The 15,787-nt window shown below is 38.8% G+C and overlaps 2 protein-coding genes across 5 annotated transcripts in view; one reads left to right on the plus strand and one right to left on the minus strand.

The window, feature by feature from the left end:
- Positions 1 to 13,236, minus strand: part of PRKN (parkin RBR E3 ubiquitin protein ligase) — a 722,467-nt gene extending 709,231 nt beyond the window's left edge. The window contains exon 1 of one of the 2 annotated variants that reach the window (XM_054062010.1): positions 13,084 to 13,236. In XM_054062010.1, coding sequence (XP_053917985.1) covers positions 13,084 to 13,090 — 7 coding nt within the window. In that variant the 5' untranslated portion in view covers positions 13,091 to 13,236. The remainder of the gene's footprint in view (positions 1 to 13,083) is intronic. The other variant, XM_054062009.1, reaches the window with a different exon arrangement.
- Positions 13,237 to 13,305: 69 nt separating this feature from the next.
- Positions 13,306 to 15,787, plus strand: part of PACRG (parkin coregulated) — a 232,281-nt gene continuing 229,799 nt past the window's right edge. The window contains exons 1-2 of one of the 3 annotated variants that reach the window (XM_054062012.1): positions 13,306 to 13,458; positions 14,032 to 14,202. In XM_054062012.1, the coding sequence (XP_053917987.1) occupies positions 14,056 to 14,202 (147 nt within the window). In that variant the 5' untranslated portion in view covers positions 13,306 to 13,458; positions 14,032 to 14,055. The remainder of the gene's footprint in view (positions 13,459 to 14,031; positions 14,203 to 15,787) is intronic. The other 2 variants (XM_054062013.1, XM_054062011.1) reach the window with 2 other exon arrangements.

Below are 15,787 nucleotides of genomic sequence, written 5' to 3' on the forward strand. Positions count from 1 at the left end.
CAAGACACTCAACAATGCTAATTTTATCTAATTTAAGCAGTATCAGATCCTTGCAAGCCTCCACATGAACCTCAAACTTTCCCAGTGGAAGGGTGCCAAAAACAGGGAGGGGAAAGGAGGAAGAGGAAATTTATTTTTTTACATATCACTATCAAAGTGGTATGGATGGTTGCAGTTGAAGGGAAAGCTGGAAAACATCAGGAAGGAAAACAGGTGTTTTCCTGGAAAACCACCTTCACTCAAGAAGAGGGATACAGAACACCCCTTCTCAAGTTCTCTGCACTCCACCACATAGAAGAATAGCTCATAAGAGCTCCACATCTTTAGTGGCAGCACTTAAAGAGAATAAAAATTCTTCCCCCCTGCTTTTTACCTCCAGCAAGCATTTTCAACTCATCCCCACCTCTAGGCTTAAATAGGTTTTGGTTTGGCCCCCATCTATCACTGTAATTTTCAAGTGCTTGGGTTGAAAACCCGGTATTAAGAAATAAAGTATTAGTAGGCAGCTTGCCCTAGCTTGCAGTCAGTGACCAGCACAGATGAAGGCTAAAAGGGTAAAGCCTCAGAGGTAAGTGGGATTAAATGTTTTACTGCTATGCTTTCAACATACAAGAAGAGAGACTGTCTTTATCTACATACTTGTAAAGGCAAAAATTAGATGAATCACGTTAGATTGCTGGAGGAAACAAGGAGGTTCAGGCTTTTGCATATTCATTGTGTATCACCTACGCAATACTCAGTCCTTGGTGTTTTTCATTCACTCCCTGTTCAGTAATGTATTAGCCCAGGAAGGTTGTTCTTCCTGTCATGAATCCCAAGGACAAACATAATTTCATTACTGCCTTATGGCCGAAACAGTCAACAAGCCTTCTCAAAAAGTCACTTATTTCTCCTAGGACAATTGACATCTAAATCCATCTGGGAACCAATAAAAGTAACTCAAACTTTCCTTTTGAAGAAATCTGCATTGTCTTAATTAACTATGCCATCACGGTTGAGTAACAAAACCTAATTCTCTAGTAACAACACAAAGCAAGTAGGTATGCACAACAGTTCCACGTAGAAAAAATGAACAAAGAAAACAAATATTTCTTGATTTTGTATCTTAACCCTCCTCTTCGTACAAATGGCAAAGTAAATAAAAATCGTTCTGGTGCACACAGAGCTTTGTCCTCAAAAGGCAGCCTAATCATATTCACATCTAGAAATGAATGCAGATTTCAAAATCTGCATTCACGTGAAATTGACTTTCTGATTTTTTTGCATGGCAATTGCATCCTAAATTGATTTACAGCTGGCTGTCTGCTTTCCCTTAGTTCAGGCAACTGGCTATATGAACAGTTCTAAAATACCACATCTGAAATAAATTGGAAATTAATACTCAGTACTCATTCCACACAATGATACACAAGGATGTCTTTGCTCCTTACCAGAATTATATCAGTAGTTCCTCTATTACCCATGGAGAGCCTTTATTTTTTTACAATTTTACTTACATTAAAGATAAATGATGATCTCTTAATATTGAAAAATCAGGAATGAAATACGTTTCAACATATGTTGGAACTACTGTCACTGTCAGATCAAAGTACAGAAATACCAGGCTTTCAGAAGCAGGGTGCACCCTGAGAAACATTTTAAGTTTGCCACTGAATACAAGTAATATAAACAAGCGTTATTTATTAGTATTGGAGTATTACTTGGCATTTTGAATATAGAACCCCAACCAAATGAGAAGAAAAAAAAAAAATAAAATCTTAAAGCTCACTTTAATGGCAGTTACCTGTCCTTTGGTCAGGATACATGGCTAAGAAACCCAAAATCTCTACAAAAGGGTAAGTACGTGAATGTACAGCAGGTGTTCATTGATTTGATATAATCTTAGATTAATTGTAATGTGTTAAATACATTTTTTAAGTGCATGATGCTTACTTTTTAAAGGTGCAATCATTTTTATCTTCATAGTAATAGCGAAGAATAGCAAATTTAATCCAGAGATTAGCCCAGAGATGCAGTTTCATAACACCTAAGCAGAGCTGCACACACACCACAGCAAAAATCAACTTCTGTTAAATGGATAAAACTGTCAATAATTCTCAGGTACAAATGAGACTATAAAGTAATGGATTGAAGCAGTTAGCCCAATTCAGACAGCACAAGTAAGCCCTCAGAGCAATGATGGCATCAGCTGTGTGACTGCCACTGATCTTAGCACAGGTTACTCAAGTCTTATATTTGCAGAATAACTAAGGTAAAAGAAAGGGTCGGTGAAGTGCCTTCCCCAAGTTTCAGATGTTTAATGAGACTGATGTGACCAAAGCACCATGCTATACTTTGAGTTTTAATGCTCCTTCAGAGCAGTACTTCGTACATTTATAAGGCTGAAATGCATTTTCATTTTACCTGTACCAAAAAAAGAATGGAAAACAGCAGGGAAGCAGCTATTCTAAGAATGGAAAACATAAAATGTAAACATAAAGCAACAAAGAATCAAATGAAGAAACTCTTCTTTCCTTTATTAGAAATATGGGAAACAGATTGTGCTCATCTTGCTTAGGGCCAAGAGCCTCATTGTGTGGAATCCAGCCAGGCTCTGCCACACAGCTCACTAAGGAGTTTTGCTGTGTAAACCAGATGGGATATTTGTTTCCAATAAGATAGTTCTAATGGAAATTGTTGAAAGTACTGTAAAACAAACTTTTCAGCTTCATCTGGTATTTTATTGTTTACAATGAGGGCTAGCAGAATGAAAAGTAGGCTATGAAAAGCAACAGAAAATTTAAAAATTCAAAACACTAATCATTAACCAATTTTAGAATTTATCTGCCTCAGAACTCCATCTGCTTACATAAAGCACAACCTCGGCTAATGCTCGATCTCATAACAGTAGCAGAGTTAGTATCAATAAAACACCTTAAAACTACGTAGAGTATGTCAAAATGCTCAACTCTAAGGTCAGCCTGTAGCGTCACACAGCTTGAAGAAAAAGTAGGTAGCACATCAGAAGACTGCTACACTCAGGGCGTGGTAAGACGATAACAGGCACAGTCTTCTTGTTCAAGGCCATTAAGAAAACATTTCATGTTTTTAAAAGACTCCATATCTTCCAGATGAGCTACTAAAGATAAAAGAGAAAGGATACTAGGTACAGTTCCTGTTCTTGATATCACCTTGTAAATCTAAGAATTTTTGAACTCTTAAGTCCTAACTGTGCTAGAGCAAAATGAAAAGTTTGTTTTCCCCCCTTTTTTTTTTAATTACTTCTTAATCAATAACTTAAACCATAGACCCTGAAAAAATGTTTCTGGTAATAAACAGCTTATTCCACACAGGGTACAAGCATTTCATTACAACTAATTTATTCTTACAGGAAGAAAAAAAGGTAATAAAGGAAATATTTTGCAAACAAAGCAGCTTAGATACACACTGAGCCTATTACTTCTGAGAAAAAGGATCAATTATGATACAGAGATAAACTCATGAATCAGTTATCCTCACCCAGTTTACCAACTAGAAGTATCTACAACCAAAAATTTATCATTTATACGGGATACACACACACACACACACAAAATTCTTTGACTGTCTTGCATTCTTATTCTAAAAACTGCTTTAAGCTCCCTTTTCTTCTTCAGGAACTGGTCTATACCAGACTTAGACATCTTCAACATTCTAAACAGTCTTTGACTTTGTCTGCCATGCTTCTTCAATTAGTCAGAAAGAAGACTGGAATGAATTTGATATGATTGGATAAAGGAAAAAAATCAATTTTTTTTTCAACATTTAGTTTCAGTAATCTGATTATGAAGCTTTTAGTAATAGTGTAATTACTTTGAAGTTCTGAACATATGTTTCCACTGAGAGTATTCCACAGAGGCCACTGCATCAAAATGGAAGAAATGCAAACATAAAAGTACCAAAAATGTTACAGCTTATCAAAACAAATTAAAACTGAAAGGAGGACCATATGCCAGAGATGTAACATGATGTCCAGTATGAACCAGTTTCACTTCCATCATCCTCAATCCCTTTACTGAACGACAATGAAGAAAATGGAAAATACTTTTTCCATGACCTCAATGCACTCTGGCAGAGGTGCATATTGACATCACTGACAAGATTGGCATATTTAAAAAAGGAAAATGCACAGAGAAAATGACTAAGACAGAAAGCAGCTGAACACTTCCTTGAATTTTGAAGGGAAAGATTTAATCAGTGCTAATGTTCCCACTGATAGAATGGATGTTTCAGAGAAATAGCTCAGTCTTGAAAAGCCCAGATATTTCATCTCGTGATTCTTACTCTTTTGAAGTTAACTAAATATCCTTAGCTCTATACACTGAAAGTTATTAAATCAGACATATTAGATCTGACACAAGACAGTTCTATTGTCTAAATTTACTAGGAAAAAAAAAAATGAATCTATGAACTAAGAAGGGAAATTCACCACTGAGCAAAACATTAGAAATGCTAAACAAAAGATATAGAAAACAGCAGAACAAACAACAGGAAAATACTGGAAAACAAAGAAAAGGAACTGGAGGAACTAAGCCATTACGCAGAAAAGCTTTACACAAAACAAAACTCACATTAGTCATCACAGCAGTGACTAATAAAACCAAGCACATCTTGTTTCAGGAAAGACAAGTTTGCTTTTTTTTTTCTTCAAGCATAAATTAACTTGCTTCAGTGCTCATCTATGTCTACAAAAGCAAACCTGCTACGTAAGCCCACTGTTCTATGTGGTGCAGTAAAAAAATTCAGACATTTGTAATCACATGAGTAAGTTTTCACAGATAAAGTGAATGAGGATGTCTGATTTGTGATAACAAATGTATCGTTTCTACTACCTCCACAGATAACACAGCACAATCAACACCTTTTGATGGCAACTGCTCTCTAAAAAGCTGTGCTTTCATTTCCTACACATTAATGTATTATAACCTTGCTGCCCTCTAAACTGTCACGGAATGACAAGCTCCTTCCTCAATTAGTATCTTCATTCATCTTTACCAGCTTCTGAAGCTCTCAAACAATAAATCAAATCAATTTCTAAATGCCTTTCTCTCATACACTCACATCAGGATTGCCTACGCTCCCAGCAGAAGGGTTTAGGCTTAGAGCTTGGAGGCAAAGACAAACTGTGATCTCAAATCATAAGAGAATGCCAAAAGAATTTCCAAAAGCATGGAATACAACAAGGCACATAAAAATATTTTTGTTGTTTTCTTACCAAAAAGGTCTACGCTATAGGGACCAATACTACACAATAAAAGACTTCTCAACACATACAGAAAATAACACACAATCTCACTGGTCAGATTTCCAAAATCAGGGTTAGACATTAATGGCAAGACACTCGTTGAGAACCTTCATCTGATAATCAGCTTCCTTTCACTATTTCTACTTAGCTCTAACTACCTGAGTCCAGAAAAGCACCGATCTTCCTTAACAATCACAACTGGAATAAAGCTGAGAGGTGTGGCAAATTAACTGTACGCAGGATCCAGATAATTTATTTTGGAGATGTTTAATGGGCAATTGCCCATCATTCTTTGTAGACATGTGCATGCGTTGTCATCGTTTTCCCACTTGCAAAGACAAACGGATAAGAAAATAATGGCATATAGTATCACAACTTTAGAGGTCATCAGAGAGGACAAAAGCTTTAAATAGTTTAGAGTGAGAGTTTAAAAATTTTCCTCCAGTGAGACTGTTAGCACAAATAGAGATATTAATTTCTGCAAGCAGCCTCAAATGGTTCCAAAGTCCAAAAGAGAGCTTTTGCTGTAAAAATTTACTCTAACTGCTTAGAGATAACAAAGCCAGAAAACAATTAGCGTGGACAATCTCTCTGAAGCATATAATTTACAATGTCACTTCTTTTGGAAGGCATTGTGATATATTTAGAAGGAATTGCTGAAGATTTTCTGCCTTACCCATGATACGCATGTAGCCACCGTAAAAAACATCACTGCAATGTCCTACATAAAGCTATCACGTGCTTAATGCATTATAATTGTAACAACCTATTTATTGAAAACTTTTCACTGAATTCATGAAAACTCATTATTCAGACTGCCTTCTTCAGAAGAGATGCATATTTACCAGCACAAATACCAGCTACTACTGTAGACATTTCTCAAGGGCGTGAAATAAAAGACAGTCTCATGATTAATTGCTCATTAATTTCTACCCTTAAGATCGCTGAACTCGCATTTCGTATTTGACTAATGGCTGGAGAACTTAATTGATTCCTCTTGTTGCTTGTCATTTTAACAGAAATTTTGTAATAATGCAACTAATCTCTCATAGTTATTTTCACACACCTCAAAGAACAACTTCCATGCTACAATTTTTCTTGGGTCAAACACTAACAATACTAATGTATGTATGAACATGCTCATTGATAAAAGCCTTGTAACATAAGAGCTACTGATATTAAGCCAGCTTAGTACAATGCAGCCACAAAACAGTTTGTTTTTCAGAGTACTTTTCTATCTGTAGGGCCTTATCTGAAAGAATCAAAAAACTGCATCCTTAGTCACTGCTTAATTAGTCACTAATGTCTTAATATTACAGTACTATTACTTTGTGGTCATTAAAAAAAAAAAAACAACCAAAAAAAAAAAAGCCAAAAAAATAACATTTTCCTCTTGCCTTGGTACTTTTTCTTCAAAAAGAACGCCAAGCTAAAAATCTTCCCAACCTTCTTCAAGGGAACAAAGAAATCCACAATGCTCACACATATCTAACAGAAACGAGGAGTCTTTTGAAGATAACCTATTTCATACTACACTAACTTTCTAAAACTTTGCTGATAAAGTCATAACAAAATGCTTTGTAGTAAAATAATCCATAAAATATAAATCCAGTGAAAACACACAATGTTTCGTGATGCAGTTCTGTACATACAGGACAATACAGTTACCCTACAGGAAGAAAAAAAGGCTCAAAACAACCCCAGCAAAAAAAGTCAAGTATATGAAATGCAAGTAGCCTTTGATATTTTGAGATTCAGGTTTTGTTTAAGCAAATTAACGATTGGAAAGATTATTTCACACATTTGTGAAGTAAGTGTAATAGTGATCTATAACTTAAACTATTATTGCAGTGAAAATTACGTACTGTAGTAGTGGAACTCTCCATAGCATTACATAAACCAAAACAGAACACCAACAGCAAAAGAAAGAAACCCATAATCACAGCACGACACAAATGAAGTGTCTAAGTAGACAATTCACAAAATACTTTTCCTTTGTCTGCCAAGCTGGCAGCATTATTTTCTAGTCTGAATTCATTCAAGGAAATTCTGAAAGTTTATTCTCATTTTGCTTCCCCAAGGTTATTTTTATAACAATGAGAAATAGAAACATTTATGCAGAAAGTAAAGATTACTGAAAAAGACTGCAACACAGAGGAGGTAATCCAGAAAACTAAAAGTTTCACCCAAGCTCCTGTTCTCCCTTAATTTGATTACTACTGTATGACTCGTATTTCACTGTCAAAGCCCTTCGCAACCTGTCTCTACTACTACCTTCATCTCTCATTCACTACAGAAATGCTGATCTGCCAATGTTAACCCTCTAGAGCCCATCTTCTACATTTTTAAAACATTCCAGGGACTTCTCCCACATTTTATTGTTCTTTGAGACTGATACCTTGAAAAATTCCATGAAGCTGCCCAAATACCTTCCCTCAGTTTTAGTTTGCACCTTATTTTTTCTGCAATACCTACTGAAAACTCAAGAACAGGTTTTCAGGAAGGTAACACTATTGCTAACATTGTTGGCTAAGTAATAGCTCAGATAATCCTGTTGCGAGTTGTTGCTTCCCTTGCACCAGCACTGGTTCTCAGCTGATCCAATGGTAAGCAGATATAGGGTATTAAATGGAAAAAAGAAGCAAACAGAAAAAAACAACACAACCCACAAACCAAAAACCTACCATGCCCCTAAACGGGTGTTTTTGACAACCCAACTTAACTAACTCATTCTGGAGTCAAATGAATTTAATGTCAGCTCAAGGAACACATAGTTGGGTAGTAAGGGGGAAAGGAGGGCACGAAAACATTCCCCTTTAGGTGGAAAAGAGCCATACCACACACCACCACCACCATGTGTATGTGACTCAGCAATTTAAAGAGTCATGCAATAAAACAGGCTTAATGTATGTTACACACATGTAACTTTCACATCGCTACACTGTGAACCAACTGAGGTAATTAACACAGATTAAAAAGAAACTATTTTTTCTGGATCATAAAATAGAGATATTCATATGTTGAATCTGCAACCTGTTTTTTTTTTTTTTCCTCTAACACATAAGAGAATCATTTGAAGGAACTGTTTATCGATGTTGTGCTTGTGCTTTGTTGAGCCAAGGGGAGCTTGCCTTGTTTGAAAACATATTTCCATAGTTTAGTTTTAAAATTGTTGGGGTACAGATGGGAAGAGAAGCTGGGGAATCAACTATATACTGAGTTTCCACTAGATCTGGGTTTTTTAAGAGTTTAAGAAGCCACTTAAAAAAACCCCAAACAAACATACACACCCCACCCCCAAAAATACTATTAAAGGTATAGAATTGCCAGCTTCTGATGGTAACAAACCAGTAAGAAAAATATAAAATATCAAATGACATAGGACCACGTTAGCATTGCCTCTTCTTTCAAATTTTAGCACAAACATTTACTGATTTCACTAATACTTAAAAAGTGAAGCAGCGTATTTGACTAATTTTTCAGTATAAAAGGGCAACATTATTGTGGCAAGGTACAAACATAAAAGGTATACATTGCTAAACAACTGCAAAAAGGGTTACGTGCCATTTATGGTAGTCTATGACTAGCTCCTGAAGTTGCATTCCCTGTTACAATCTTAAACTTCCTTATTAAAGACAGAAATTAGCAATGCTGCATCAAATTAGAGCTATAAATTTTTGCTACTGAAAAACTTTTTTTATCAAATTAACTTCAGTACACAAATCCCTGGGAGGTTTTTGTCCACATTCGTGTTCATCCACAAAGACTATCTCGTATCACCTTCAAAATAACACCAGAGTATTACACTTTCCGATCAATCTTCCTGACACTTATACCAACATGGGAGAAGCACAAAGAGGAAATTGGAATGCCAGGGGGTCAATTGATGTCTTTCAGTCCTTACTTAAAAATAAGCCCTTGGCTTGATTAAATCCTCATATCTAGGTGACCACTTTAACTTATCTTTTACATCAAATAAATAAAATCTACAACCATACCAACTAGACCACAAGCCCTACTGTTATTACCTATATTTTTCTTTACAAAGTAATTTATCACTAGCATTTTTCTGTAATTGCTAATTAAAAAAACTTTACTGAAAATTCAACCAAAAGGTATTTCATATATAAAATATTCAGTACAAAATATGTTATCAATTCCACTAGTTCCTGGCTTACAAGAACAACTGTGCTGTTTCTAAGCACATATTTAAATAACGCCATTTCCTCGTGTTTTTTATTTCATGACTCCATCATTAGTTAACATTGGTTCCTATGTCTCCTGTACTGGTAGAACACAAAATTATCACCCATAACCATTCTAAAATAACAGGAAGTTACATGTAAGCTAGCTGCAAACTCATTGTGGAATATATTTCAAATACTTTAGGCCCTGTTCTTCGTTCTTTATGCATCCTCACAAAAGCTCTCCCACATTTTGACAGAGTACGACCACCAGTTCTGTGTGAAGCACCAGAATTATGACAGTAGTGATAACAGAGAAACACAGCGCAATGTATCCACATGGACCTTGTACTGAGTTTATGTATCAGACATTACAGGGTTCAGCCAGTTTAGAAAAAAAGAAAAACTATATAACGCCATACAAACAGGCCTGTATTTAAAACAAAAATTTAAAAAATGAAGATGTAATGTTGAGATCTTCAGTATGAACATTTTTTCCTGCTCTGACCTGGGTAGAAATATGCAATCTAGTATAAGCAAAAACAAGTTCGAAGATTCTGTGAAACAAATTCACGAAAAATTCTGGACAAACTGCTGAGCAAACTGATTGGGTTTTTTCCATGATTTCCAACTTTTTTGCCCCATCTAAATGTTAAATTTAAAGCAACACATTAATATGCTAAGTACTAGTTTTAATGTTCAACCCATGATGTAAACATAGTTCTTTCACCCTGCTGTAAAGGTAGCGCAGTTAGCAACTTATGCTCTCTATGCGCAGTGCCAGTGGGTTTGTGCTGCTATCTGAAATTCTAAGCATACTAAACATGTGGGTATTTTCTGTACATTAAGTCAAAACCAGGATACAGTTAATCTGTTTGAGAACTTATATGCAGGTCACTATAGTCCAAAAAGGTATGTTAAAACAAATGAAACATAACGCAAAAGTGTTCAACTATTCTTACCTTATCAATCCTGGCACAGGATTTACAATATGTAATCAAACATCATTTTCTACTAGAACCTCAGATTTGGTTAAGACTTTTTTCCCTGGATTTTTGCTTGGTTCTTGACTGCATGACAAAGTAAGCTCTAGGCATCAGCAGTTAGTGTTGCTTAGGGCACACAACTGTTGGAGGCTGCAAAACACCCGTAGTAAGGTTGGTCTCAACCATCACTTTGTTTGTATCCAAGCAATACTATTGCTGATCAGGAGATAAAGCCACTACAAGCAGTCACCAGCAGATCCTACCTCGACATCAGCCACACACCCTGAAAACGTGTTCTCAAGACACCTAACCAGCCCAGTATTACAGGAGACAAAGACCACAGGTAGTAGCAACTCCATCCAGCACTCCTCAGTCCTCTAGGCTGATTCTTTTTTCTCTCCATGGGATATAACTTACCATTAAACTCATGCTTCCTAAATTTCATTATCTACACTGCAGAAAAGCTTTGAATTAGCTGCAACAGATCAGCATTTCCACTGTGCTTCTACTGAAGCACAAAGTCACTAAGAAAATATGAACATAGAAAAAAATTGGGATAGGAAGCAAATTGACAAAAAGAGACACAAACATGGAAATATGACATGAAGTCTCATAAACTTAAGGTAAATGGTAGTATAGAAGTTGTCCATAGAAATGCTTTCAACTACAGCAAACTCCTTCAAGAACTGGCTGACAGAAGGTAATGAAGTATGACACAGGTCCTTCAAGCAGCAGACATTCAGTTCACTTAATTTGCATTACTGTTACAGCTATGGAAAGCAACAAGATTTTGGCTCCCCAACGGTCATGAATCTATTCAAGAAGTCCTATTTTGCATCAGTCAGAATGTATACATACAGCATATTTTGGTCAAAATGAAAGACACTAACTTAAACATTTCTTCATATATGTTCATATATTCATAATTTTTCATTATTAAAATAACATTAATTTCTATGGAAATGTTTCCTGAAGTCCTTACCTGAACAGCCTGTCAGCAAGTAGAATAAATAAATCATAACTTTAAAACAGGCAATATAGGTTTAACTGACAGAACCACCAAGGAATCATTCTGGCAACTTGTGTGTGAAACACATTACAGAAGAGTTTACTAACAACACTTGTAAAGCAAGAACCAACTTTATTGATAAATACACAAATATACTCACAAATTAAAATTCTAAAAGCCCCCATGAATTGAGTGCAATGTTACACGTGTCACCTCTACACAAATGGACTGCTACATAATTAACACGCTGTTCTCATACTCTAGATGTAGACGTCACATAGATGAAAATAGATAGCTAGGCATTTTGAAGGCCTCCATCAGTGAAAAAGCCCCTTAATGAAATGGAGCACGCACTATTTTTTGGGTTTTTTGAGGTAACACCATGGCAGGTACCCCACCAGACCGGTAGCATGGGTAATACACTAGGAAAGGCCAAAACAGTTCAGAAATCGCACAAACCTTGCCTAACAGGATATACTCAGGGGAAATAAAACTGTTTTAAAAATAACGCCAAACACAAGATACTGGTGGGTGGTGAAGAAGGAGGAGGGCACAGAATCATAGAATAGTTTGGGTTGTAAAAGACCTTAAAGATCACCTAGTTGAAGACCCCCCCGACATGAGCAGGGACACCTCCCACTAGATCAGGCTGCCCAAGGCCCCATCCAGCCTAGCCTTGAACACCTCTAGGTATGGGACACCCACAACTTCACTGGGCAACCCGTGCCAGTGTTTCACCATTCTCATGGTAAAGAAATTCTTCCTTATACCTAGTCTAAATCTGCTCCTCTCCAGTTTATACCCATTGCCCCTCATTCTATCACTACAAGCCTTTGTAAACAGTCCCTCCCCAGCCCTCTTGTAGCCCCTTTCAGGTACTGGAAGGTTGCTATAAGGTCTCCTTGATGCCGTCTCTTGTCCAGACTGAACAACCCCAACCCTCAGCCTGTCCTCAAATCACTTGGTTGGAAAAGACCTTTGGGATCAAGTCCAACCATACCTGTCACTACTAAACCATATCTCCGAGTACTTCATCTAGTCTTTTATATCCCTCTAGGAATAATGACTCAGCAACCTCCCTGGGCATCCTCTGCCAGTGCCTGATAAGCTTTCAGAGATGAAATGTTTCCTAATGTCTAATTTGAACCTACACTGGTGCAACTTGAGGCCATTCTCTCTCATCCTATCACCTGGGAGAAGACACCAACACCCGCCTCGTACACCCTCCTTCCAAGGCGCTGTAAAGAGCAATAAGGCCTCCCCTCAGCCTCTTAGTCTAGGCTGAACAACTCCAGTTCCCTCAGCCGCCCCTCGCAAGACTCGTGCTCTAGATCTGCCACCAGCTTCCTCGCCCTCCCCTGGATATGGTCAATATCTTTCGTTTAGTTGAGGGGCCCCAAAGTGCCCCCTCGACGCCTTCATGCGCGGCACCGCCCCGCCCCGCCCCGGTCCCCCCCGCAGCGCGAGACATCGCCCGCCCCGGGCTCCGCCGCCACACGCAGCGCGTGCCGGAGCCCGAGGGGAGCGGCGCCAGCCCGCGCCGCGCCGGAGCCGATGGAGCGGCAGCCACCACCACAGCAACAACAGCAGCGGAGGGGCGGGCAGGAAAGGGCGGATCCGCATCCGGGCTCGCTCACTCACCTATCATGGCGGCGGAGAGGAGGGGAGGGGAAAAGGGAAGCGCGCTCTCGTGCCGGCCGCACCCGGCACTCGAGCACTTGCCCAGCAGCCCTCAGGGCCGCGCGACTGCGGGTGCGAGTGCGCACGCGCCTCAGGGAAGGTCACGGGGGCGCCTGGGTAATGTAGTTCTGACCTTTTCAGGCATGCCCCACACCCCCTCGTTCAGCCCTCCTCACGTGACCTCTTACTCCCTTCCTCCCCACCCCGACCGCGCACGTGACCGGCATAGGCGGTGGATTGTTGACGCGCGTTGCCTAGCGACGGCCGGGGACGCGGGCGCCCGCCCCGCTCTTCTCGGCGGTCCGCGCCGTGGGACCTTGGCGGGCGGCTCAGGGGGTGAGAAGCGGGGAGGGCGGGGGTGGATGGAGGGGTCGGGGTGCAGGAGTGGGGAAGGAGGACGAGCTGGGGTGTACAAAGGGGCAGCGGGATGGGAAAAGGTCTCAGGGAGGGGGGGCAGGAGGAGCAGGTGGTGATGAAGAGGTCGGGATGGAGGAATGGGAAGAGAAGAAAGAGGGAGGACGAGCTGGGAAAGGTCCCAGAGTGCAGGAGAGAGGGCAGGAAGATCGGGTGGTGCTGAAGGAGTCGGGATCATAGAATCATGGAATAGTTCAGGTTGGAAGGGACCTTAAAGATCATGCAGTTCCAGCCCCCCTGCCATGGGCAGGGACACCTCCCACCAGACCAGGCTGCCCAAGGCCCCATTCAACCTGGCCTTGAACACTTCCAGGGATGAATGAAAACAGTGGGGAGAGGGGCGACAAGCTGGGGTGTAGGAGGGGAGGAGGGGGGCACAAGGGGCAGGGAAAGTGCGGAGGGGTTGTCGCTGGCTGAGAAGAGCACAGAGGTGAACCTACTGTGTTTTCTTCACTTGCTGAGAATGGGGCGCTGATGCTTGCTTGTTTTTTCCAGTCTGCATTTTCCTTCTTGTCCATTATGGATGGTGGTGGGGACAAAGTAATGAAGAAAGTGGGCTCAAGCCCCTCGAAATCCATAGGTGACAGGTCCCCCCAGCATGAGAAGACAGGCAACCAGCAGATCTGCGACGGATTCACTGTTAGAGCCATGATGAAAAACACAGTGGTATGTTGCTGCTAGTATAGAGGTGTTGCTAGTTAATTTACTCTCACACGCCCAGGAAACATAGCAACTTGGAGCTAGGGATAAAGCACATCAGATAGGTGTGTGAGTTGCTATAACTATCTGCAGTGTGCTGGTTGTTGAAGTTACCTTCGAGCTTTACAGAAGTATTATTGTTAGGTAACTGTCTGAGCCTATGGAAACTGTGGTGCTTCACCTCCAAGTGTATTGCTTTGGTACCACGATTTTCATGTATTGTTTTGTGTTGGTGATGGATGTTCTATTAAACTGTCATCCTGTAGAACTCTGTGTAACACTTACTACCTCACATTTAGCAAAATGCTGTCAAATGATACTGTAGGATCATTTTTGAAATATTACTTGAAAGTGTTTTCATATACTAGCACAGTGGCATAAATTTGATGTGAATGTCATATAGAATGGCAAAAACCTAGCAAACACATTCATTTTTAAAATAAACTTAAAAAATAATAAAAAGCTTTCACATGGTACAGGAGAATATTGACCCGGAAACAAATATTAGTTCACCATCTCAGTTCAAAGATGAAGAGGAGTTGATCAAGCAAACTTCACTTTCAGTAACAATTCCAATTTCTATTGAATTTCCAGGTAAGTGGGTGACCATACTAGGATAAAGGCCTTTCAAATTATATATAACAATTATATTGTTTTATTTATCTACTTTTGTCAGGTTTTAGGAATAAAAAAAGCTTCAGCTGACAAAGAGTGCAAATGTTCAACATGGAATTGGATGAGCTAATGTGAGCAAAGATCTGTGCTTAAACTTCTAAATTGGATTTTTCTTTATTTGGACGCAATTCAAGATGTTAGCAAAGTCTTAGGTTCTCAAGCTTTTTTAAATTTTATATATTCTTCTGACAAAACTTATGAAATACATTATTACCCTTGTTTTGCTGAAACAGTCTTCCTGTTGCAGTCTCTCTGGACTTGTTATCTGTGAGAACATCCTCTTAAAATCGCAAACAAGTCCATCTTTAAACAAATTTTAATTGGAGTAGAAATTGTGTACATTAAAAAAATTCTCATTATTAGTAAAAATAGGATGTCTTTCACTTTAATGACAAGGATATGAGGCAAAACCAGCCAAAAACCATCTTGTTGTACAGATTTTTTGCTTTGTTTGATATTAATTCTAGAGATGTGTGAAATAGACTGTAAAACACTTAAGCAACTCTAAGGATTAATTTTTAAGAGATGTTTCCTGTTCTCTGGACAAAATTGAAGTAATGACTATGTGCACGTATTTGTTTAGACTTTGATGTGTTAAAAAACGCTTGATTTTGTCTGGAAGAATCCAGCAGTTTCAACAGAGTTTGAGAAATGTATACTTAATTTTTTTTAAAAAGGAGCTTTGACTTGTGAACATAACTAACTATAAGTTTCATCAGAATTTAAGTTTCCTTTTAAATATTTATAGGGTTTGAACTTTTATGGCTGCAATTCTAACTGAACATTATGTTAATGTTAAATCATGTGGTCCTGTCATTAAGCAGCAACTATTCATTGAATCATAGAAATTGTAGGGTTTGGAATGGACCTCTGGAGA

This window comes from Cuculus canorus, chromosome 3, assembly GCF_017976375.1.
Source record: "Cuculus canorus isolate bCucCan1 chromosome 3, bCucCan1.pri, whole genome shotgun sequence".
Lineage (NCBI taxonomy): Eukaryota > Metazoa > Chordata > Aves > Cuculiformes > Cuculidae > Cuculus > Cuculus canorus.